Genomic DNA, 27,176 nt, shown 5'->3' with positions numbered 1-27,176 from the left:
CTTTGTTAGCAACATGGGTTTTTCTAAAACCTTATTGCAGCCTTTCACTACTTAAAGGGGGCTTATAAGAAAGATGGGGACAGACTTTTTAGCAGGGCCTGTAGCGATAGGACAAGGGATAACGGTTTTAAACTAAAACAGAGTAGATTCAGACTAGGTAGAAGGAAGACATTTTTTACACTGAGGGTGGTGAAGCACTGGCACAGGTTGCCCAGAGAGGTGGTGGCTGCCCCATCCCTGGAAACATTCAAGGTCAGGTTGGACGGGGCTCTGAGCAACCTGATCTAGTTGATGATGTCCCTGCTCATTGCAGGGGGGTTGGACTAGATGAGCTTTTGTCATGGTTTAACCCCAGCCGGCAACTAAGCATCACACAGCTGCTCACTCACCCTCCCCTGGGATGTGGGAGAGAATTGGGGTGGGGGGGAGTAAAACCCATGGGTTGAGATAAAGACAGTTTAATAGGGAAAGCAAAAGCCGCACGTGCAAGCAAAGCAAAAAAGGAATTCACTCACTACTTCCCATCAGCGGGCAGGTGTTCAGCCATCTCCAGGAAAGCAGGGCTCCATCACGCGTAACGATTACTTGGGAAGACAAGCGCCATCACTCCGAATGTCCCCCCCTTCCTTCTTCTTCCCCCAGCTTTATATGCTGAACATGACGTCATACGGTGTGGGATATCCCTTTGGTCAGTTGGGGTCAGCTGTCCCGGCTGTGTCCCCTCCCAACTTCTTGTGCACCCCCAGCCTACTTGCTGGTGGGGTGGTGTGAGGAGCAGAAAAAGCCTTGACTCTGTGTAAGCACTGCTCAGCAGTAATGAAAACATCCCTGTGTTATCAACACTGTTTCCAGCACAAATCCAAAACATGGCCCCATACTAGCTACTGTGAAGAAAGTTAACTCTCTCCCAGCGAAAACCAGCACACCATTAAAGGTCCCTTACAATGCAAACTATTCTATGATTCTGTGAAAACAGCTTGAAGGGAAAAATAGAGTAAAGGTTAAAAAGGCCATGACCATCTTGGAGAAGCTCCAAAATAACTGACTTGTTAAACAGAAGCAAAGTACTTTTGTAACAGTTGTATTGTAAAGTAGTACTTTAAATCATTCGTGGGTTTTATTTGAAGGGGTATATTGAAATAATGTTTTGCCCTTTATTTTTGGACTTGATGCTCTGATAAATATTGACACTTATGTCTTTAAAACATGAAAAATATTTGAAATGTGCATTGTAGTTTTCAATGCTTAAGCAAATTGTTAGAATATGGAGAAGATGTAGTGTACAGCGTAGTATTTGATGATGGCAATTCCTAGCAAACTGACTAACCCACTGGGTTTAGAGGCAGGAGATTTGCTCTTACTTTCTGTCATTTTAGAATGTCTGTCTACAGAAGTGGCATGTTTGAAAATAAAGCTGTAGGGAGACTTCAGTGTGTATTCCACAGCTCTACTTTGTCAAAGTAGTCATAACGGATGACTGGAAGAGCTTGGCTTACTTAACCTCCCAAGGGAGGGCTGAGAAGAGGGTAGATAGGCTAGCTCTGAATGTGTCTTAGGATTAATTTTGGAAAAGAAGATAAGAGAATAGGGAAAATGTTGTTAAGTGCTTGTAGAACACGTAGAGCAAAAACTAGAAAAACATTTCTAATTCTGGAACTATGCTATTCAACAACAGCGTCTAGGGTTTAGGATCCCCTCTCCTGTCCCCCAGTTCTGGGTTTCATAAGGCAGTTTAATAAATTTACAAAGCACAGGGATATATGCAAGACACCTGCAGATACCAGTATACTGGACTCATTAAGAGCAGATTCCTATACAGTACTGTATTTTTCTATAATGTGTTATAAGTTTGCCAATTGCTCTGACCAGGTGACTCAGTAATATAACAACAAACATATTACTGTCATGTTTTGCATTTCACTGCAGTTCCATATCTGTTTATATGTAGAATTTAAAATATGATGTCACATAGCGTATATAATAAATAGTGGTGAGCAACATCCAGTTTGAATTATGTTCTAAAAAGCATGTTCTCACTAAACTGTACACTTAGGGCAAGGTTTGGTTATGCTTAGATGAAATTCAGTGGACTCTCTTCTGCAGGAAAAGAAAGCAAGTGCAGGTCTGCTAGGGGGTCTTAGAGGATGTGCCCTAGCTGTGGCTCTGGAAATCCCATTTTAGCTGGGGATGACCTCTGCCGTTCTGGGTGCTTACAGAGGTCCATTTTGGCCTTGTAGTCTATGAAATCTTAGCCCTTTTCTTTGTTTTTGCACCGTACTGTTTTGTTCTCTATAAATTGTGCATTTCTCATATAGGTTTTGGTAGATTAATATGAAATCGCATGTAGTACAGAAAAATTTCAGATGCTTGTTTCAGGTTAGCAAGTCTCTTAATTATTTCTTAAAAATTCTTTTTTTCTGAATGATCTTTTTCTTCATTGGATATGCTATTCCCCCAAGGTTTTTCACGTGTTAATGAAGAGGACTTTTAATGTTTAGATTCAAGAACCAGAGTTTGATTTCAGTTCTGTTGATGATTTGCTGTGAAATTGAGTGTGTTGCTAGCATCTTTGTACTTCAACTTGCATAAATAATACTAAATGATTTTAAAGGTACATGAGGCTGTGTCAGTGTCTTTTGAATTGGTTTGAAGATGTGGTTCTAACCCCTTTATTCACACTTAGGTTTTTAATGTTTAGATTCAAGAACCAGAGTTTGATTTCAGTTCTGTTGATGATTTGCTGTGAAATTGAGTGTGTTGCTAGCATCTTTGTACTTCAACTTGCATAAATAATACTAAATGATTTTAAAGGTACATGAGGCTGTGTCAGTGTCTTTTGAATTGGTTTGAAGATGTGGTTCTAACCCCTTTATTCACACTTAGTTTTTTGTTTTTGTAGAGTTTGCAGTTGTAATCTGTGGCAGATACTACTGCTTTCACTGTGCTGATACAGTAGGTGGTATTTGGGGTAAAAATGTCTTATACTGTATTTCAGACCACAAGTGATTCAGTTTTTTGGTTTTGTCCTTTTAAAGTCAGCTCAATTGTGAAAGGGCGAGGGTAGTTTCTTAGTCTTCAAAAGTGATTGAAGTATTTTATTTAGATTAAAATTGACTTGTGTCATATGTAAAGTGTTAATATGTGTGAAAGCACATGGGCTCTGTAACTGTGGAAACAATAGTTTCAAGATAAAATAACCAGTGAATACAGTACAGGGTATAGATGCATTTGTAGGAGAGTTTTACGAGATACAGTGTGTAAGTTACTTATCACTACCTTGACTATCTAGCCATCCCCTGATGAGCTACCCTGCACATGCCCTTTCGCTCCCCAAAGCTGACATCAGGAACTTTTTGCCTTTTTTCTGTCCTTGTACTGAAGGTAAAATAAATAGAATGAATAGGTCAGCCCAGTTCCGGTAGGTTCAGAGTGAAAATACATAAAATGAGAAAGGAAAAGCAACAGAGATCCGCCTGTATTTTTGGAAGAGGCTATTTTACCTGTACAATGTTTTTTAAGCATCTCCTTTATTAAATCAGAATTGATGCATTGTTAGAGATGAGTGGAAGGAAAGGTATATGCAGAACATGTATTTTCATGTTTTAGAGGAAGTTGGGTAGAGAAAGAGAGCAGGCTTATGAGATGTCAAAAAGAAAAGATACCTTGCAAAAGTATCAGATTAGCTCAAGAAAGAGTGCTTTTTCTCTATCATCACTCCTTTGATCTGCACAAAGGAAAGAGTTGGGGGTTTTTTGTTGAAGAGGAGATACCTGAGTATATAGTACAGCTACTTAGATTATGTGATTTACTTCATACCTTTTGCATGGGCAAATGTTTTTATCTAAAATGAATACAACTTCAGCCCTTAGTGTGATATAGACACTGAATACATCATTACTAACTATTTTTATCTCTGTCTGGCTCCTATTGTACTTGAAATACGTGGCCACATGAAAATACTAGCATAACTGCAGGGTTTGTATGGTTGTAAAAACAAATGTTCTTGTAAAGACAGAGGTTTGCCCTTTTATCTTCCTATCTGCAATCCTGTAAGCAAACATATTTTTATGGTTTTACCATGAAGTGGTTACATTTTAGTGAAATACCAGATGATGAGCATACTGTTACTAAGATTTGCCACTTCCACTAAAAACCTCTGGGCTTCTTTGGTTTTGCAATAAATTGTAACTAACTGGAAACATATTTTATAGATTGGCTTGAACTAGAACCATAAATCAGAACCGCTGATATTTTAGATGCAGGTGAATATCCTGTTCCAAATTAGAGTTTTGGCATTGTTTCTTTTCAATTTGGGTCATTCACAATAGCACAAATATTTTTAAAAACGGTAGATTGTTATTTTCTGATAGGGTTAATGCACTCCTGAGAGACACAGTTATTCTTTAGTGTGGTAGAGATGTTTTCTTTAGTGTATGAAGTTTGGAGGTTTTATATATTTCTAGGTGCTATGCTTAACTGTCCTTAAAAAGGATTTAAAGTAAACTTGACAGAGTCAGCAAGCAGTGTGAACTTTATCTTAGAGCTTTTCTTAGAGAATAAGTTGTTTTTGTGTTTAAATGTGAATTTTATGTAAATGGAATTGGCTTATATTCATGAGAAGCATTCATCAAACGAAAATGTTTGGCATGGTGTAAGTGGAAAGGGATTAGGCCCTTGAGGGATCAAGATGGTTTGTCTTAGGAGCTGCTGAACCCAGCAGCCTGACAGAGGTGAGGCTGCTGCAGCTCCGTGGCCCCAGGTCCAGCCAGTAGCGAGGCGGAGCATGTGTTCCCAATAGGCACATGTGGATGCATACACACACTACGTGGTCATCCACGTAGATCAACACAGAAACCACAGCACTCTCACAAACACAAACTGCACCAATGGCCTGATCTTGTTTCACCTTTCTGGCTGGTCAGGATGAAAGCCTGTTTGTGGAATGTGTATACATAAATATACGTATCTACAATATGGATGCCTCCAGTAGCTGGTCTTTGACACTCAAGTCTATGCAGTCGCTGATCTCGCATCCCCGGTCTCTGCAGTTGCCAGCACATGGGCATGTGAGTCTTGCTGTGTGGCTCGCAGCTCCATTCCAGTTGCTGGTGCTCAGCCCTGCTCCTGCACATGCACACATGCACACACTATGGATCCTCCCAGTAGCTTTAGACACTCAGTGTATCCAGTAGTTGACTCCTGGCCTCCCTGTTGCCTCGCGCACAGACACACACATACAAATGGGACTTTCCAGTACCTGGTGCAGGCTTATAACACTATCAGTAGCTGACCCTTGCACCCCAGAGGCTTTCCTGTAGCTGGGACCTCCTGTTTCCTCCAGTAACCGTCAGGCCCCTTGGTCTCCTCAGTCTCTTCCTCAGAATTGTGGCTGCTCTGATACCTGGTTCCCAAGCCTCTTCTCTTAGTCCAGCTTGATGCTCATGAGTGATTACACACACTGAAACACACACCCACACAACATTTATGCACCCCACTCTCCCCAGTTTCTGGCAGCACAGACATGTGCACCCCTATGACTCATGGTCCCTTCTTCAGTTGCAGGCACTCAGACCTCCAAACAGACACACGGAGCCTCCTGCCCAGGAGTTAGAAATGGAATTTAAGGAGAAGACAGGACTGACTGCAGTGATCAGTGCAGGGCGTGGCCAGACAAGCTTCCTGACCAGCAGTCTGTTTCAAGTGACCAAACCCTTTTTTCCCTCTGTTTACCAATGGTTGTTCCTCCTCAGACCACGCTAATCCCTCTTCTCCTGGCCTTTTGTATTCCCTAAGCATCTCATAAAAGTTTTGTGCCATCCCAAAGGGCTCTTCCCTTGAATCCCGTAATGAGTCCCATGCCCCTGTAGGCAGTAACCCCGTCAGACTGTAAGGTGAGTGGGGAGCCACTCCCTTCTTTTTAGCTGGTGAGTGTCACACCTGGACAGGCTGATGGCTCCCCTGGGACAGCCTGATGGCTCCCCTGGGACAGCCCTGGGGGGAGCTGGGTCAGGGTGCTCAGTTTTCTCCAGTTACATTATTTGGGTTCCTATCCTGTTACTGTTCCTCTGTGCTGCTTTGTGTTTATGGTGATGAGCCTTTAATCACATAACAGTTTGTATAATGGAAAGGTGGGATCATTTACCTGCTAGTATTAAGTCATTTGTGTTAAAGTGCATTAACACCACCAGTGCTTTGTTAGGTTAATTGTTGTAATGGGATGTACTTAGATGGTGCGGAAATTTAGATAAACTGGGAGGTTACATTAGGCTTTTCTGGCGGGAAGATTTTTGCTTCAGTATTAGTACAATTACCTAACCCAAAGGATTTAGACATTTGTGAGGTGGTTGAGACCCTAATGATGCTGCAGTAGGGAATTGTACTTGTAAATGTAGTAAATCAATGGAGTAAGATACTGCCTATATATTATGGGATATATATATCTCTCTCCCACTTTTTACATGTATGAACTATAGTGAATAAATTATGCAGTTTGGTTTATCTGAGGGCCATGTTTAAAGGGTGTTTTCTTGGGAACTACCCCAGCATGATAGCTTGTCTGCTCGACATTGGGGTCTGCCACACCGAAGAGATTTCAAGTAACAAAAGAGCAAAGACATTTATGAAAAGATTTTCCTTTGTAGGAAGCTGCTTTGATTTTTCAGGAAGAAAAAATGCTAACTCCTCATTTTGATTTTTGCGTAAACCCATGGGGTTTTGTCATGATGTTAGTGTGACAGGTCAAAGCTGAACTCAGCAAAGTAAAGAGTGTTAGAACTCCCGCATAAGCTCTGTGTAACGCGATTGTCAGTGGAAGCCTTTGTAGAATACCCTACATTATTTATAAGTCTTTCTTTACAGTATGGGATTTTATGATATGGTAAAGAAATGAGTATGATACATTGCTTAATTGATTACATGGGACCTATACAAAACGTTTAACTTGAAGTGTATTAGCTTTATATCTAATAGATAATTAAGAAATCGTGGGTTGGAAGAAGCACTTTCCCTAAATTCCAGGTCACGTTGTTTCGTACCATCCTGTCATCTATTCTGCAGGGCTACTTGCTGGTAAAAAAAAATGAAGAACTAAGTAGTCATTCCAGAGTAATTTTTTTAAGATTAGTTAGTGTTTAGGGAAAAAAGTGCATATAATTCAGGTTTAATGGGAATATTTTTATTTTTCTTAAAGGTATTACCTACTGTTCTGCTTATTCATGAGATGGACGGGCACGAAGGTGCATGGACAATATTACCGTTAATGAGAGAGTAAGTGTAATGAATGCCAGTTATTTTCAGAATTTTTTGTAACCAAGAATATAAATATTGATTACTCAGACCTCTTTTTTCAGAAGCAAAATTTTCGAATGAGAGTTGCAACCTTATCTTTTCACCTTCTAAACTACTTTTTTTTTGCTTTCCAAAGCAATTTTCTGTCAAATTTCATTAAATCAGAGAAAGCTATTTAAAATAAAAGGACAACAATAATATAATGTAACTGAACAACTGCCTTCTTCAAATCGTTGTGGATTTTAAAATTATTAGGGAAGAAAATTAGTCAAAAGAAATACCATTTTTAAATGTATATTTTCCTATTTGGTCCCCACTTCTCAGTGTAAGGTGTGAGGTATTTCAGAACTTTTGACCTTTCAGATTACTTGGCTGAATGAAGTGGATGAATAATTTTTTAAAAAAAGATAATAATACTTGTTTGGGGTTTCTTTTATTGCTTACAGTGTTTCTAAGAGGTGGTATGCCTCTATAGTGAAAAGGTGTAGGTTTCAACATCTTTTTGGAAGCCTATATGGCCAGTTTTCATCTTAGTATGGTCAGAGAAGACAGGTAATCTGAAATATCTTTTCTTCTTAGCTTATGCAGATGGCTTCAAGGAAGACATGCTGCATTTACATGGTAGTATGTTGCAAACTGTTGGGAAGCAATGATTCTTGTTTCAGAAAGTCCTAAAGCTCCATGGTTGCTGAAGGCTATCCTTTGCCTAAAACTTGCATTTGAAATTGATGCCAGAGGCTCTGCAGCCTCTTGAGGTTTAATTCAGTTAATATAATTTATTAGAGTTACTCAGAAGGAAGTTTTTGTTTTGGTTTGAGGTTTTTGCATCAGAGTGGTTGCAGGACACGATGCCTTTTCTTCTGCTTTCCATTGCTTGCTGTGTGTGTAGAAACATGAAAATAGTGTTTGTATAGTAGCTATCTTTGAGAGAGATACATATAAACTGTGAAAAGAAGCAAAAGGAGAATTAAAGTAAATTGAAAAACGGGAAGATGATGTTCCAACTATCAGTCATCTTTGTTTTTCCTTCTTAGCTCCTGTTTCAGTGACCTAGTGGTTCCTCTTCTGAATTGTTTATGTCTCGGTGACAGGGTTTACAGATACTGCTCTTAAAAGATAGCAAAACTCAGAAGCAAAAATACAAATGCTCATTTGTGTGACAAAGCGAAGAAAATTCTTCAGAAATCATAAGAGGAATCTTAAGTAAAGGATTTCCATCTTGAGAATTCTGTAATATGAATTTCCTTGTGTCTACTGTTTCACTTACCACTTTTGGCAGAATGAAGACATAGAGTAGTTTAGAAGTATGTCGATGTTGTGAGGCTTGTACTGTTTAGTTTTCTGAATGGACAGAAGAGAAGGAAGGGAGATCAGCCCATTCTGCAGCAGCTGACGATGCTTGGAATTGTGATATAAGATGCATTCTTATCTGAAAACTGCTTTCAGAAGAATGGCAGTTCTGTAGTTGTCAGCATTTTTAAGGAGGCGTCTAAACAGTTATGATAATTCTTAATTTTTAGTTCTTGGGCAGAGGTTAACTTGGACAAGATACTACATTTCAGAAGATGTAATCTTCTAACAGTACTGTTACTGTCTTCAGAACGCCCACTACATTTCTTCTCAGTAACCATGTTCATTAAGCAGAGAAGAAATCCCTTTTTTAAATTATTATCCTGAACCTGGATCTTACCTGAGTATCTCCAATGGCTCCTTGCAATCTGAACTCCAAATTTGTGTGCTATGAGGTCTACATAAGACTTTCTGCAGGCCTTAAATACTTAGCCTTGAAAATCATTCTGTTTGTCCATCAATAGCTAGATGAACAGATCATTATTTTTGTGAACTTGCATGTGCTGTATTCACAAGATGCAGTAATTCTTTTTTTGGGGGGGGGGATTCTAGTGTTTTCTCCTTACCCTTTACCCACCTGCTTTCGTGTAAATACAGGTATTTATCTCCTAAAGTTCTAGCTGAGCACTAAAGCATGAGAGGAAAGCCTTCAGTCTTTACCGGGCACTGAATACTGAACATATTTAAAAACATGAGGGTATCTGATACCCTTTCTGTACTTGTTTGGCAAGTTTTAGAAGGAAGAGCTAGGAAGTGTCTTTCCCAGCTGATTGTATCTTGCTTGCTTGCCTGAATGACAAAGAGTTGCCCAGATTTCAGTGTTAAATAGGCAACAAGTATATGCTTTTATGAACTAAAAGCATGAATGGATCGTGAGTTCTTCTGGCTATTATAGTTTAGCAGATTAAGTATCATAAGCAGAAAGCAATGAATAATCAAATACCGTTGCAAGACACAGAGGAAAGGTAGCTTTATAGGAAGATGACTGTCGTGGTTTAACCCCAGCCAGCAACTAAGCACCCCACAGCCTCTCGCTTGCTTCCCCCCGGTGGGATGGGGGAGAGAATTGGAAGGGTAAAAGTGAGACAACTCATGGGTTGAGATAAAGACAGTTCAATAGGGAAAGCAAAAGCTGCGCGTGCAAGCAAAGCAAAACAAGGAATTCATTCACTGCTTCCCATCAGCAGGCAGGCCATCACTCCAAACGTCCCCCCCTTCCTTCTTCTTCCCCCAGCTTTATATGCTGAACATGATGTCATATGGTGTGGGATATCCCTTTGGTCAGCTGGGGTCAGCTGTCCCAGCTGTGTCCCCTCCCAACTTCTTGTGCACCCCCAGCCTACTTGCTGGTGGTGTGGTGTGAGGAGCAGAAAAGGCCTTGACTCCGTGTAAGCACTGCTCAGCAGTAATGAAAACATCCCTGTGTTATCAGCACTGTTTTCATCACAAATCCAAAACATGACCCCATACTAGCTACTATGAAGAAAAGTAACTCTACCCCAGCCAAAACCAGCACAATGACTTGTCCCAGATGAAAAAAGACTGGACTAGTTTAGCACCTGGCAACCATCTGGTGCTTCTAGCATGTAATTAAAAGACCTGCAGAGGCAGGCATCACATGTTGTAGCATAAGTATTTCTCAGATAGTGGGTTTGGTTTTTTGGTTGGGTTTTTTTTAGGCAAGTACCATTCCCTAAAACATAAATGATCCTATCACCCTTTTTTACTTATTTTTGCTGACTTACATTTCTGCTGTTTATTTTCATTGCTAATTTTATCAGTAGGCAATGCTGTAGAGGAAGAAATCTGTGATGTTTATAGGGGGTAATTTTCTTATCCCTCTCCTCAGATGATTTGTTTAATTAAATCAATGTAAAAGCTATGCAAAGGAAACCGGACAAGTAAAGATTGGGGTTTTTTTCCATTAGGATGTCATGAATTAATAAGGCTTTGTTTTGTTAAGTAGTGGAAGAATTAAGCTGGGAGGAGTAGAGAAATAAGGAATGAGAATTTTCTGAAGGAGTCAGGAATCTTGCGTTGAGATTAGTGTTAGCTTTGAGGAAAGTAGGGGAGTCCCTTCAATCTGTGTATTGTCAGTGTACTGAAAAAGCTAATGAAGTTTTTAGGTTGGGGATGATCAGCGTCAAACAGCTGTGAGAAAACCTGTCATTAGGCATTTTCATGATTGTTGCAATGGTGTTAGATGCCCAACAATGGCGCTCGTTGGAAGAGAGTTAAGGTACAGAGGGGAAGGTAACTTAAACTGCTGTCTGTCAACTTCTAAATTCATAGGTGGCTATTAGACCGTAGTACCTATGCATTTCTGAGTGGACATTCTTTATGTATCTCTATTCCCTTCTTTCTGGAATAACTGGTGCTATATAAATAGGTAGCAGCAGAGGCAATATCTTTATCCATTCACTGTAGTCCTTTGATATGTAATTCTAAGTATTAAAAGTTTCTGTTTCTGTGTAAATGAATAATTGATTGCAAAGTACTTATATTTGGGGAATGTATGTTGAATCTATCATTCTGTTCATAAGCCAGTTTATTAGTAAAATGTTAATTTCTTTTGTTAGCTTCTCTGTTACCTATGGTAGGAACTCCTCATGGATTTTCTTCTGTGAAGAAGATACAAGAATACAAGTTGTAAAGCTGCTAGAAACACTTGGAAGATTTGACGGGTCTAAGGTGAAATAAAAATTCAGATACTTAACTTTCTTTTGAATGTGCTTGAATGGGTTTTTAGATGAAATGTGGAATCATTTTAAGTACAAAATTATACATACAGAACTTTAGAATTCCTAGTTACGGAACAGTTTCTGTGGTTCGGAATTTAGTTTTATAACACTGCCTGGATGGCCCAGAGCTCCAAACATTGGAAAAGATGTATCCAAACAGCTTAAAATAGGGGGATAGATTTCTGTTGCTGAGGCTGAGAGTGAGCAAGGTATTTAACACAAAGCAGTATGAGCGCCTGTCTAGCTGTTGAAGAACTGTTAAAATTGAGCAGAGAAAAGATTCCTTCTGTGGATAGCCTGAAAATGATGTAGCATCAATAAGAAGATTAATATAGTCTGCTGTGTGGTCCCCTCTCCCCATTTTTCTGTCTGTCATCAGTTCTGATTATCATCAGACAGAATGACTGATGTTAGTTTGACTAACTGTCTCTGATCTAATATAGTAGGGTATTTTACTTGCATTCTGTTTCTGAACTGTCTTGGTGATTAGACAGTTTTCTTTAGCTGCTGGAAAAGAAACAACACCAAAAGACTTGCAGAACAAAAGAAAAATGCAGTCACCAAGGAACAAAGTAAGTTTGGCAATGTACCTGACACAAAAGCTGTTAATGTTTAGAATTCTCACTGTTCAGAAAAAAATTCAGCTTGATGTCCATCCTTTGCCTGGACTAAAAGAAGCCAAAATCTCCTGTGTGAAATATGCTTTGCCTCTTTATTGTTACCTTGACTGAGTATTGAACTCTGCTTCAGATCTCACTTTAGCATATTTACTTCTTTTGCAGGCACATGGCCTTGTTGTGTTTTCTCACAATTCTTTTCTAAAATGGTAATAATAATAATAATTCAGAGATCTTACATTTTTAAACGCTGTCTTCAAAATGGCTGACTGAATATTTTCAGGCCTTTGGAATATCCATTTATTTCTGTTGCAGAAACACCTACTCCTAGTTGACGTTCTCGGAATAGAAACATAAAAATTTTTGTTCTAGATGCTGCCCTTATGCCAGTTTAATCTCTCCTTTGCATTACATGTAAATTCTATTACAATAACAAACTATGTTCCAACCTGCATTAAAAGGAAAATAAAATGTTCTGCTTTTGTACATAGTAATCATCATCTTAGAGTAACAGTCTATAACTGATTCCTTATATACAGTAGTAGTCCATCAGTCACAAAACTTAAGATGAGTTAGACCAGAATGAGCTCGTTCATTATTCATTTCAAAATGTCAGTAGTCTGCATATTAAAAAGCTGGTATACATTAATCACAGTAAAAGGCCTACAAGGGGCATGTGAATAGTTGATGAATCTGCAGCTTTTCAGTCTGGATATGTATAGATTAGTAACAGAGCTATTGAGACTGATATGAATGTAATGTTGAATGAAAACAGATGTGTGAAAGCATCATAAGAGACTGTGGAGGAATGTTAAGAGAATGACCTGCATTGATAACCAATTGATAACATTATTGACTGCAGTAAAACTAAAAAACAGTGAGGAATATCTGATTTACATAAAGACCTCAAGGCAAGCGCTTAGATGGTGAAATATATCTGAACATCACAGTGAGGGTGACCGAGCATTGGCACAGGTTGCCCAAAGAGGTTGTGGAGTCTCCATCCTTGGAGATAACTCACAAGCCGTCTGGACATGGTCCCGGGAAACCTGCTGTTTAGGTGGCCCTGCTTGAGCAGGGGAAGTTAGACCAGATGATCCCAGAGGTCCCTTCCAACCTCAACCGCTCTGTGATTCTGTTTCAACAGCAGATTGATTCAACCTGTGCTTTCATAATGGAAGATGGCAGCAAGGTTAAACCAAATTTTATGTGCCGCTCCTCTTCCTGTCATCCTGGCAGGACGATAGACTACAGCCCCAAAGATATCCAGCATGAGTAAACCAAGCTGGTGGGCAGCAATGACTTAGTAGCTGTTGATACCTAAAGGGTATAAAAGATCTGTCTAAAGAACAGTTTGTCTTTGAGAATCTTAAGAACTCGTAAGATGTTGTAGTAAGACGCAGTGGGGATGTGACAGATGAAATCTCCTGTCCTCTGTGTCAGACACAAGTCTTGAACAGATGAATTTGGTGCACTTGTCTTGGTATTTGTGAGTAAGTGGATACAAAAGTGAGTGGGTAGAATCAATTTGATTAGCAAGTTAGGTAAAGTCAGCTCTGCCCTCCCTGAGGTCTGGTATTGAGGTTTTTTGCATCACATTCCTTCAGCTATTAGTTTAAAGTGTTCTAAAGACTTTGGAGTGCTCTTACTAAAGGTAGGTGATTTTTGCCATTTTTGAAGCACAATATATTAACTGATCTAGTGGATGGTAGTTATCCATAATGCAATAAATCACATTCTTTTTTTTATCCGCATTTTTGCTTATATGCAATTTGATTACCATCATTCCTTAAGTTACTTTATAAGTTCCTTCGCATAGGACTAATTTAATCTTGTAAAGCCAGCCTGCACAGATTGACTTGTCCTACATATCAGTGTAGTAAATAAACAATGTTATGACCAAATAAGCTTGGAGAATATTGGCTGTAACCTGGAATGCCTTCGCTGTGATTTGTGTCTTAATATTGCCAGAAATAATATTATGTGAAAGCCCGAGGAGAGTGTATGTATGAGTTTAATTTTCTATGTTTTATTGAGAAAGGAAAGTAAATTGTCTGCAGACGGTACTGCCATATTAAAATGTTACTATTTATTAACTATTTCTGAAACAGAATAGTGTGCTTGTGTTATGAACATTTTGAAGCCTTGGAGGCCCTAAAAGAGTTAAAAAATGGTGTGCACAAATGCTTCTAAAGAATTATTTTGATTCCTTCAAGGCAATCATCTTTGTGCATAAAAATTAGTATGTTTGCCCATTTTCTTCTACCTCCCAATATTTTGTTTTTTAATCCTTCCAGTGAACACTATTGAATCCTTCCAATAAAGGAAGGAGAAAACACAGTCTGTTGTGATTGAAGGTATAAATGAAAGGCTGAGTAAGTAGGTACCAGGTAGCAACTCCTATGAAGGTGTTTAAAAAAAACGGTGGGAAAAAATCTCCACCCTTACCTTCTCAGGTAGTGTCAGTTTAACTTTGGCTGTTTCCTCAACAGATTCCCAAACACCTACATCTCGGCCTCAGGAGGCACATGGGGATTATGGGAGCAAACAAGTTTTCAGCATTTGTGTTACCTGAAGAAGTCACTAGCCAAGTACAAGATATATTCAATTTAGTTTTAGTGAGAGTAGCTGATCAAAGTAGAGGGGAGAAACGTGCAGAATTCATGCAAAATGCACTCAGCGCCTCACGCGTATACATACACATGCATACCATGTTACACTTGCATCAGTCCCTTGGAGAGTCAGTGTTCCTGGCAGGGGTGGCATCCCGTATCTTTCACTCATGGTTGCTTATATGGGTCCTGGCCGTCCTTGCAGAGGTGCAGGCAGCACCTGTAGCTTTGACTCAGTGTGTGTGGCAAGACAAGCATCCCTGGTAGCTCCTGAGGGCTGTCCTTTTATTGCCTTTTGGGGAGCCAGGTTGAGTCCTGGCTGGAAGTGGGGGGCATTGCCAGGCTGAATGTCCTCTGGGGCAGCCATGCTTGCATGCTGCTGCCAGGCTCAGCCAGTTGGTTTTGGCTGGAGGTGTCTCCTGGTGCATGCAGACCTCTCTTCTGCTGCTTGCTGACTCTGCTGCACCCCGGCCAAATCTCACTCATTGCTCCTCATCAACTCTGGGGAGCTATGAAATTTAGCTCAGTCTATATAGCAACGTCTGCCTGGATTTAGAAAGATGGCTACTGAGACGCAAGATCCTCTTGGGGTTAGACTGTTTTTCTTTGGCCGGATGTTTCTACAGTGCTTTTGCTTTAATATTTTCCTTTTTGTCTTGAATTTTGTGTAAATTATTTATTTATCTCGTGTGAAGTGTGTGAACTGTGCTAATGCCTTGAAGGAATATTTCACTGTTGCTGATAGCTGCCCCTTTAAAGGAGTGAAAAAATCAAATACGGCAGGGAGTGTGGAGAAAGAGGATCTTTTGTGAAAAAACAGTTGCCCTAACTTTGAATCTATTTTAGTGATGAATGGTCAGGAATTGATAAACTGTCAGGAAAAAGAAAAGCCTGAGTTACTGTCATAATGCAAAGAACTTCACAATTTAAAGATTTAATATAACCATTAAGGTGATTATATATTCTTTTTTCCCTTCCTTGCAGTCCTTATTCTGCAAAAATTTGGGGGTATACTTGTTTTATATCCATTCTAAACAGAAAGATTAAGACAACTGATGGTAATGTTAAAGAAGTAGTATTTAAGTCTCTTAATTCTTTTCAGGTACAGCAGAGTCAGTAGTGAATTCTTAAACATTGTTATTTAAAACTCTAATAATAATACTACTACTTTATTTTTTACTTTACAAATGCATACTTGGGACCTTCTTCATTTAACTGTTTTGAAGATCAAAGTATTTAAAATGTATTTGCTTTTTAAGTTCCCTAGTGTGAAAGAGGCTAGACAGATGGAAATTCAAAATGGATATATATAAAGTTCCTGAATGCAATGCTTTTGAGTGTCTTGTCTAGTCAGTAGTCAGTTTGGGCGGTCAAACACTGGAACAGGTTGCCCAGAGAGGTTGTGGAGTGAATTCAAAACATGACTGGACAGAGTCCTGGGCAACCTGCTCTGGCTAACCCTGCTTGAGCAGGGGGATTGGACTAGACAATCTCAAGAGGCCCCTTCCAACCTCAACCCTTCTATGATTCTGGGATTCAGTGCCCTTTGAACAGGTGGAATCCAGGGCATATGCTGGAGTTTGAAAATACAATGTGTATTTGAATTCAGAGAACTGCCTTTAGTTTCATTTCTTACCAAGTACAATTTTTGTCCGGATTATTGTGAACAATACACTTCTCTTGTTTTTGTTTTCAGGTTTGCTTTATTCAGCATGAATGCAGTTGTCATCTTCACTAAAAGGATGCTGTAGATGAACAAAATTGTTTCCTATATTCCTTTACAGGAGTGGTTTTTAGGTAAAGCATTATATGATGAAGAATCTACAATAATTCACCATTATGCCTTTGCTGAAAATCCTACAGTCTTCAAATTTCCAGATTTTGCTGCTGGTTGGGCACTTAGCATTCCACTTGTTAACAAGTAAGAATTGAATTTTTAATCACTTCTTCTTTATTGATAATAATTAATAATTTAATTTATACAATTTTTCTAGATGCTAATCAATATTATTTTAATGGTTATAATTTCATATGGATTAATATTTTCTATAAAAGATGAAGGTGTTCCTGCAGTACAGTTGAAGGTCTTATTGCAGATCATGTAGATATGCAAAGTCAAATTTTAATTTTGAGCTGTCTTGGAATTGAAGCTGCTGATTGCAGCTTAACTGTGGCAGACAGCTTGGGATGTACTCAACCAGTGCAGGCTGGCCTCTCATGGATTTGACTTCAGAGCCTACACTGAGCTTTTGCTGCTGCCACCTCTATTATCGGCACCCATGCCAATACATGTAAGTCTACTTTAGTTTGAGGATCTGAGGTGCATAGCAAGACATTCAACCAGGCACAGTAATGTACAACTAGCTCTGGGTACGCCTACATAGACTTGTGCTCCCACTATAAACTTACCCAGAAAATAGTCCTTTGATGAAATTCCAAGCATAATTATTATAAATAAACACTTAAAAATTCATTAGTAGACAAAGGTACAGAAATAGATTTCTGTATCATTCCTGTGCATGTGATTTATTTTGCTTCACTCTGCCTATCTAAAAGTTAATGTCATGTAATGTCATGTCAGCTAGTTAATAGTTGTCCAGTACTAGTCGTTCAATTAGTTTAATGCCACCTCTTGTCATTTTAAAAATGTATTCTCCCCCAGGCAGCAGTTTTATTCCTGGATCTTAGAGTGACTGCATTGCCCTCTAGAAGTGTTTCTCATGCTGTAGAGACAACCTAGATGTTTATTTCTACATGCTTAGTTTTTAAATGAGATTTGAAAAGTTCATAGATTTCAGAAGTTGAATGCATCTTGCTGTAACAAGGATTGATGTTTTCATAAATTGAAGGTGCCTAAATACTGTGCTTTGGAATAGACAAAAGAGAGAATATTGTCTGAAGTTTGAGATGCTTATCAATATTGAGCTTCAAACGCACTGCTGCTTTTAATCTGTTGAAAATGTTATGCCAGACTCTCCATCTACTCCAGATGAGAACTTTCTTCTTGGGCAGCAAGAATGTATCAAAATGTGTGTGCTGAAGACTACTATTAAAATCATAACACTGTGCTCAGATGAAAAAAAAAATGATATGAAAAAGAAATATACATTGCTTCTTGGGGCAATAAATACAGAAGTGTGATTCCCCCACCGTCCGTCCCCCCAGCTTATAAGATGGTCAATAATACCAGCCACACTTTGCTCCATACACTAGTGATTGAATTTTTTTTAAATATGTTTTTTGAGTAAATTTCTTCATCTTTAATCCTATAGGCTTCCAAAGAAGTTGAAAAGTGAACCACTCAAGTCCGACTTTACGATAGATTTAAAGCATGAGGTAAGCAGTGATGTGATGAAAGAAAAAATTGTCTCAAATCTTGGTATTTGAATGATGATAAATAATAATGGCAATAACAGATTTTTCTTAGATGTTGCTAAAAAGTTTGACTGCAATGGCATGTGTAATTTTTTTCCCTTCCTTATGAATATTGTAATACTTTAAAATTATATTTCAAGCATAGAAGAATTCAGGAATAAAATTGCATTCATATATGAATACATACATGGTTGTATACAGTGAGGTATCTTCTAAGGCTTGCTCTATAAAGAAGGAGACTTCCAATCCATGAAGCTTAAGCTGACATGAATAGTATCTCCAATACTAGCCAGCCTCACTCACTTTCTAAATCAGACTCTTAAGAGCTAAATATGATGGCCTTAGTTTCCTCAACGTATTTAAACCAAACTGTTGTGTGAACAATCAACTCAGCAACTTGCAGCATGGAAGTCTGGAATTATTTTTTTTTTGTCTCTGGTTTGCAACAGTTATAAAAGGTAGCTACTAGGTCGTTCAGAGAATAAGTGAGTTGACTGAAAGGAATAGGAGAAGAAAGGAGTGGGAAGATCTGAAAGATCAGTGCTACCTTTTCTGAAGCTTTTTTATTTTTTCTGCCTTCAAAATGTTTGTGCAGCCCACGATTTTCCACTGTCACCAAAGTGAAGTCCTGAACCAGGGTGGAAGGAGAGGATGAGTCTGGAATAAGCTTGCTGATTTTGGCCTGAAATTATGAGTGATGTTGAATTCATTTTAATTTTTTAAAACTTCTGAAAGTCAGCTATAAATCGCAGTTCTGGCCCAGGAAAAAAAAACACCTTATTTAAAACTGTTGCTGCTGTTCCAGATCTTTATTCTGTAATGGTTATAAACCTCTTTATTTCCAATATAAATCTACAGTGTATTTATAGAGTATAAATTGGTAGCATATTTAAATGAATTTGGTTTTGTGCCAACACTATTCTTTCACATGGTTTCCCCTCCTTGACTGATATATTTCTCAAAGCAATTGCACACCTCTCAGTTTTCATTTTGCTATGTGAAACAAGCCAACAAGCTGTTTCTTTCCTCTTGTTAATTTTTCTAAATGCAAGACCTTGGGCTTCACAATTTAATCTTCTTTTTGTAAGTTACCTCAAAGTCATTCGTATATTCCAGTCTACCTCAGCACTGACAAAGCCTTTAAACATAGTGTCATAAAAAAAACAAATTCATTAGCAGATATTTCTGTTATGTGCCACAGATTGCTCAATGAAAAACAATTGATCACTCGACTGGCAAAATGACTTCCATCCACTTCTTATTCTGTTAGCAGTTCTTTGCATATGTTTCATTTCAAATTTACTGCCATTGATAACCTACTTCAGCCCTGTAGTTATTCTTTCTGCACAGTCTTGTGTTTCCCTAGAGACATCTCCATTCCCCCTCATTTATTTTATAAATCCCCATCTTCTCCTTCTTAAATCATGTTTATCTCTACGTCGTTCTTGTGTGAATCAAGATTGACAACAAATCAAAGGATATAATCTGTGATCTTTAATGATTGTGTGTAATGTTTAAATTTATGAGGATGCTAAATGTTTTAAGAAATGTTTTAGTTTGACAGAGTCCTAATAACATGTACCTCTAGTCCTTGGTATTTTATTGTGCTCTGTATCAGGATTTTTACACCCTACTACTTTCCACGTCCCTATTTCTTATATCCGTAACACTTATATTGCTGTCCATCTGGAAGGCCTATCTTGCAAATATGGTAAAGGGTTTTTGTCATGCCGCTGCTCATTTGTAGATTTTTTTTTTTTTTTTTTTTACTTTTTATAACTGCACAATATATAGCATATTCCCTGATGCGTATTCAAAACTGGAAGTGAATAATGGATTTTTTGTATATCTAACATTAGATTTGAACTAGGACTAAGACTAAGAATATTTTTTGTCTTTTCACTGTAAATCCATTTCCATTGTTTTAGGAACAGTCTGTCATCCTGTTCTATAACCCAAAATGGCACTCTAACCTCACTTCGGAAATATGATAGCTTCACTTTTTTTTTTTTTTTTTTTTTTTTTTTTTTTTTTTTTTTTTTTTTTTTACAATATATAGCATATTCCCTGATGCGTATTCAAAACTGGAAGTGAATAATGGATTTTTTGTATATCTAACATTAGATTTGAACTAGGACTAAGACTAAGAATATTTTTTGTCTTTTCACTGTAAATCCATTTCCATTGTTTTAGGAACAGTCTGTCATCCTGTTCTATAACCCAAAATGGCACTCTAACCTCACTTCGGAAATATGATAGCTTCACACCATTCTAAGACTTTCTATTGAAGATTTCATTATTCAGTGGGCAATCTTATCACATTATGAACTTTCATAAATAATTCATGTTAAGTTACAATTGTTAAATATTCTTTGTGCTGCAGGAGAATTGCTTCTTTGTTGGTTCATGTGATAGACATTAATTCTGAATAGCTGAATTTTGAACTAATACAATCTTAAAATGTACTGGAAGCACTTTAGAAATCCCATCCCTTGCTGTTATGTAGTCTTCCAGCTATAAGGCAGGGTCAAGAACCACTTATATCCCATAATGTGAATGTGGTGACAAGGCAAAAAGATAACCTTGGAGGTGTATGTGTGTTTATTAGCTGCTCCTTACCACAAGCATGTGTGTCTTACATGTCATTTCCATACTCCTCCTCTACTCCAAGCACTATCAACAGTATTTGTCTTAACTGCCACTCACGCTTATGCATTTTCTTCCCTACAGAGTGGCCTTTCCCTTTAGTACTTTGTTGAACTCATCTGTAATGCTAAAATCGTCTGTGTTTCCAGAAGCATTGCTAAAACAGCAAAGAAACAGGCCACTTAATAATGGTGAGGCTAAGAGAAATTAGAACTTGCAAACTACAAAACGCATCGTTGTATTGAAAGAACCTGCAGCTGAGTTACAGTGCTTTAGCAAGTCACTATCAGCTGAGCAGTAGTAGCGACCATGTTTGTACTTACAGCTCCCAGTCATCTGCATCCGCTCAATTACAAGGAAAAATACAGTAATTTAAACTTTTCAGTGCAATCAAACTAAATGTTTTTACTTTGCAGTTGAGGTGGTCTAAGAGCACATGTGTAGTTATGACAGCCCCGTTACAATCAGCAACTTGCTAAAAAGTCATCAGTTAATTGTATTTTAGTATATGACTGTACCCTAGCTGTTTGCTATCAAAAATCTTTCAAATCTGGAAGCTTAAGTTTCAAAAATATTACTGTATTCTCAAGCCTGTCCCCAGTCCTAACAGGGCCTGTAACAAACTGGCCCTTCTATTTTATTCACTCTAAGTTCAGAAATGGCTGTCTGCAGGTAGTTGGGATTTTCTGAGGATGTTGAGACCTAAATGAGATGGACAGGAAAATAATAATCTGTAACTTGGAAGTCTGTAATTGGTTTGGTGACTTGGGCTTGTCCAGACCATACTTAATGCTCTTGGTTTGTGCTGAGTTCTTCCTGAACACTGGGGAGAAGGAAATATTTTGCCCTCTTAATAATAGCTCAATGATCACATTATTTGCTAAAAGAGGAGCTGAATTCTGGCCCAGGGGGGGCAGTTAAAGCTAACAGTTCCTAAGTAGGCATAAAACAGTGAAAAGGAGACTCATTTTCATTACCTTTGGTGTGTGCTGTGTCTGGTCCCATATTCCAGTGAAGCACTTAATTTGTTTTCCATGCAAGAGTCATTGGGAATAGTGTAAATAACATGGGAAACAGGAACTAGAACCCAAGACTGATTTTTCCTCCCTTGGAGGAGTCCCATTCTCCCTGCGCAGTAGAGTCAGGCTCCCCTTTGCTACACTATCTTGTTAGTTCCATGAATCTTGCTTTTTGCATAGTAACTCAGGTTCTTGAGGTAGCATGGAGAGTCTCTGTCCCAGAATATCTATGGTTTGTTGGTGTAGGCACCCTTTTGAAAACTAGAAGCTGTAACTTCTGACTGAGGCAGAAGCAAACCTAGAACCCAGATCTCCTACATCTTGAGTATATGCTCAAACAGCTCTTGTCCAAAGATGCTTTCACATCTTTGGCCTATCCTCAAGAGAGACGAAGCATTCGGAATCGGGAGTGTATGGCAGTGCGGCTGGGAAGCTCTGAATCCATATACTTACTGAGATACTATTTTCTGCCTTTTAGATTTTTAAGAACTTCATTTTGTTCTTACAAGTTTCTGAACAGTTTTATACAAAATGAAGTTAATCTTTTAACTGGTCTTGGTAGGCACCCAGTGTAGAACTTTCCTGCCTGAATACTTAGTCTGGCAAACTTATAAGCAGTGTAAAAGTATTGCAATAGAAATGTTGGGCAAGTCTAAGTGTTCTTGATGTGTCGTGAAATACAGATTGAAATATTATTCTTTTTATTATGAATTGAATGTAAATACAAAGGTTGTGGGGTTTTTAATCTTCTTCAGACATCACTGGTTTGCTTCTTCCTTCTTCCCTGTGAATTTTGGCTGGCTTTTTTTTTGTTGTTGCATTTAAAATGCACAAGAATCTGCTATAGGATAGCATATCTATTACATTATCCTTCATTGTATTTTACAGCTTCTCAGAGTTTCATTGCTCATTTTGAGCATTTTAAATTGTCACCACAGAATGGTGACAATGAATGAATGAAAAGCTGAAAATTGCTACATAGGATGAAACAGGCCTAGCTATTCAACATTATCAAAATAATTTAAAAAGAGCAACACAATAAGGATTTTTGTTTACTTTAAAAGAAGGTGTAAATATTTACTTTACCACTTCTTATAAAAGTTAAAGATGAGTTGTTTTGATATGCTTAAATATATGTAACTAATTGTAATTCTATGAAACAAATTTTAAAACTTGTCTGTTTATAGAATTTCTTTTATAGCAAAAAAATTACATGTTGGCTCTAGAAACGTGAGCAAGAAGTGAGGTATGCAGCTAGTTAATCAACTAAGGAACAAATCTTCTACAGCATCCCAGATTTTTCAGTTTTCCTGTTAAGTTTGCCCTGTAATATGATTTCTTTGTATGCCCTGAGAATTTTTATCCTGTTTCATTACTGATATAAATATTTTCTGTTTTGATAGATTGCCCTGTATATTTGGCAGAAAGGGGAAGGACCACATCTTACTCCAGTGCCTGAGTTCTGCACAGATGATGTGAACTCGTATAAGGTTGATCATTGTGCAACAACATTCAGTAATTTTCTGCCACTTTGTGTAGGTACCATATTTTAAATACCACTTAGTAAAGGTAAAACTCTTACTAAAATGCATAATACTTGACTTCAGAAATCTCAAACCTTAAGAAAATATTTTTCAATAAGTTTAAAACAAAAAAGTTTGTTCTGGCATTTATCTATTTTTGGATATGCTTTCAGCCTTCCGTGGCACAGGATATTTCCTGGCAAACAAATAGCACATATGCTTTAATGGGTCTTTCTACCACAATGTTTGAGAAGCCCATAATCTATAAAGTATTTCTCCTTACATTTCTGTGAGATACTGAAGTACAGACAATCTTTTTTTTCACAGGTAGGAATCTAAAACTTGTTGAGGCTAAAGATAAAATGTAATATAGTATTTTCTGCATTAAAGTACAACCCATATCTTCCACCTCTAGGAGAATACATTTATGATATTATGGGTTAACTGTTGCTAGAGGCCAAAAAGTGTTCCATGCTTCCAGGAAGGCAAAATCCTACGTGCCAAAAAGGAAAACGAATAAAAGTAGTTACATGATTTTATTACAGTTGAGGAAATTCAAAGATTTCTAGTGTGTAGCATTGAAGCTTCTTTTTCCAAGTATGGTACAGTTCAACATGTTCTCATAGTGATTAATTTAAAAGAAATTAAGAAAACATTCTTTTTCAGATGAATCATTCTTAGTTCAGCAAGTTATACTATCATTCTCTTTTCCTAATGTTATGTGTTTTAGTTCACGTTAGAATACTACATCAATGGAAAGAGTATTTCAATAATGTTATTTCAGGAATTTTAAACCACTAGTGACTTTTTTTCAAGAGACAAAAATGTACTTTCTATTGTATTACTAGTACACTATTCTACTTGATATGCTATACAATGAAAAGGTATTTTCTGTTTTATTATATGTATAGCCATACATATTGTATAAAATGTTACAGGCAGAGCCTGCAATTAAAAAATTAATTTTTGTTCTGTTCATATAGGGAGAGCCAGTGAAAAAGGAAGATGTTTTTGTTGCTGTAAAAACATGTCGGAAATTTCATGGTGACAGAAGTAAGTTGTTCGTTAGTTAAGGTAGTAGTTCCATGCAATATAGTTTATTGAATTAATATTTAAAAAACAAGCTGATATATGCTGTCTGTGTAGTTCTTGGAACGAAATATTTTCAAAATGCACTGGGAAGCATGAAAGCTTCAGAATTGTAAATGGCTTATTCTTTAAGTAAGTTTTTTTTTGCTATTCAGAGTTCTTCAGGAGTGCTGTGAAATGTTTAAGGCAAAAAGTTATGGTTGTTTGATGTTTCATCATTAGTGATTGGTTGGCAAAAATCTTGAAACTGAATATCTAAATGAAAAATATGCGTGACAATTGTGCAGCTGTGTTTAGAAATTGGAGCAAGCGGAAAGCTCTGTCCTCTCCTCCTTCCTTTTGTCCTGCCCTCCCACCCAGTAAAAGATAGAGCAGCTTACACTGTCATATTGCTTTTATCTGTTGTCACCCTATGCAGTTGGATGTGCACAGGTGTTTTATAATGCTTGGAATGGGAGTTTTGTTTCTTGTAGAAATCCGGTCAGCTGTAGTACTTTGTCCAAGCCATGGCCCAGATCAGGAGTCTCCAAGTGTGCAACACTATAGCATGTTTCATCTGGAAATTGTAGTGTTACACAAGCAATGAAAGTCACCATGAAAATATGACCATGATATCCATAGTAAAAACAACAAACAAAAAAACTTAGCACAGCCCAACAAGATAAGTCCAGTGAGTATTAACTTTCTACTCAGAGGCACAGAAAATAAAGACACAGAGAGACACTCAGCTTCAGCTAATACACAGTAAGGCTCAGCTAAGTTGAGATTGATCCAGCGTTTACAAAACTTGGAAGGAAAAATTCCAAATCCACTGATTTAACAGAAGACACTCTAGCTACTTGATGCCACCTACCAGTCCATTCTAATTTACTTCTAGACATTTTGTTAATAAGGAAATTCAGGAATGGATTTATTTCCAGGAATTTACTTGAATTTTGTGTGCCCTTGAATACTCCAGGTACATAATATTGTCATCATTAGGCTTACTTTGTTCATAAGCTTAATTTAAAGTGATTATTGGCAAAAAAATTGAAAATTAAATAATGGCTAGTAGTTGTACCAAATTTTGTGGGGGTTTTACCATGTGTATTGTTAGAGGACAGGATGGAGTTAAAAGCTCTTTTCTTAACCAACCCCGCTTTGCTAATGCATCCAAAACTGTAGGTTCTGTCACTTCTGTGTTTAGACTATTAGCCAGTTGTTGGTTTTTGGTTTTTTTTTTTCAAAATATGATTTATGTAATTTTTTTCTTCATATTACTGCACTTGATGAAGGCACATTTCCAGTATTTTAATCACCTAATCATTAGGATATCTTTAGCAAATAGCTTTTGACAAAACAGAATTGACTATCCTGTAATTGGAGTTCACTGAAGAGTTCTCCTTTCTGGATCCATGTTTATTTTCTTACATCAAAATTAAAATAAAAAAATAAAAAACTAGAAAGTCAGTAAAGAACATAAGGCTTCAAAAAGATAGCGTAAACATCCTTCAAGAAACACCTGTTGAAGACTGAGGAAAATTCTTGAACTTTCCTCACAGCTTCCAGTGTTATGCAATAGAGGATAATCTTACTCAAGATTTTGAAAGATTAATGGATGCCAGCTTCAGAGAGCTCCTTTTACCTGGTAAGTCATTTTTTACTGTATGCCAAAAACTACATTAGTGCAACATTAAGGCTTGGTATTCGATGTGCAAAAGCTGCTAAATTTTACTTTGGAACTTATTCAGATATAACTCTCCTTCATACACATATTGCATATGGTTATATAAGAAGATTTCAAGACTGCAAACATGCATCATGGTTCTAGAAGTAGATAAAATATAATTAAGAGCTTAGAACTGGCCTTCTGTAAGTATTTCTAGTGCGGTATTAAAAATTCTGTGTGATCGGAAGTATTAATACATACTGATAAATATTTGCATCAATAGCTAGTCAGAAATTTCATATAGTTGTTCTTTCTTTGGAATATATGAGTTGTTAGAAGTTAGAGTATTGTGGGGTTCAATTTCCCATAGACGTTAGTCTGGATGGTGACATTTCTGTCAAAACAAACAAGGAAAAGAGAAAAACACTTTAGCTAGTAGCCCCATTGTTAGACCACTTAACTGAGGTGAGACTCAGGTCCTTGCTTCAGTGAACTTTTTTCATTTATACAAAAAAGGGAGACTCCACTGAAGAAATTGTAAGTCCGTAATAGCAAATAGTTCTGTATGTTAAAGCACCCTACTGAGGTTGAGGTCCTTGGTTGGAGGAAGGTGAAGCAGCCTTTACAGGTGTGTCTCTTCTGCCAGGTGAAGGTTGGAAGCATTTTGTATATCTGTGATGCTTCTGTACTGGGCCTTTCTGAAAGCTTTCTGATTTTATTCTTCTGAGAAACACTTTTGAAATAGAACATTTCCATAAAATAAGAAAATAATTTCCTGACTTTTGGGGGTTTTTTTATTCTATTTGGGAAAAAAAAAGTTTACGTGGCATTCTCTGTCAATTAATGCATGATTATGCAGTTGTTATGTGATGTAATGTGACTTTTTAGTACATAGGAGGTAGAGTTAACGTATTGTGAAATTCCTGGCTTTACATTTCAAAACTCCACTGTCATGTTGTATGAACGTATTTTTTGTACATAATTTCCTTTGGATTTTTTAATGCAAAAATTTGAGAGCAGTTTTAGGTATCTAAAACTTTTAAAAGCAGTATCGTCCATTGCACAATGATGCAGAAGCAGAATTATATGTTTTCCAAATACTAAAGCCTTTCCACTAGTGCATTGAGTTCTTATTAACTGTCACCTTTCAATTCATTTTAGTCTTATCAAACTGACTATTGGTCAGTCAAGAATAATAAATGCTACAAGTCTCTGTGTGATCAGAGTAGAGGAAAGTGAATGAGTAGGTAGGCAGCAGACATCAAATTA

At 37.5% G+C, this 27,176-nt stretch overlaps 1 protein-coding gene across 1 annotated transcript in view; it reads left to right on the top strand.

Annotated features, from left to right (window-relative positions):
* B3GLCT (beta 3-glucosyltransferase) overlaps positions 1–27,176 on the top strand; it is a 93,722-nt gene that overhangs the window by 54,610 nt on the left and 11,936 nt on the right. The window contains exons 5-10 of the mRNA XM_019474845.1: positions 7,190–7,266; positions 11,217–11,328; positions 16,392–16,528; positions 17,880–17,943; positions 23,051–23,182; positions 24,154–24,223. Of these exons, the coding sequence (XP_019330390.1) occupies positions 7,190–7,266; positions 11,217–11,328; positions 16,392–16,528; positions 17,880–17,943; positions 23,051–23,182; positions 24,154–24,223 (592 nt within the window). The remainder of the gene's footprint in view (positions 1–7,189; positions 7,267–11,216; positions 11,329–16,391; positions 16,529–17,879; positions 17,944–23,050; positions 23,183–24,153; positions 24,224–27,176) is intronic.

Source organism: Aptenodytes forsteri, unplaced genomic scaffold (assembly GCF_000699145.1).
Source record: "Aptenodytes forsteri isolate BGI_AS27 unplaced genomic scaffold, ASM69914v1 Scaffold155, whole genome shotgun sequence".
Classification (NCBI taxonomy): Eukaryota; Metazoa; Chordata; class Aves; order Sphenisciformes; family Spheniscidae; genus Aptenodytes; species Aptenodytes forsteri.
The sequence above is the reverse complement of the archived record's forward strand: the minus strand, read 5'-3'. Positions and strand labels throughout refer to the sequence as shown.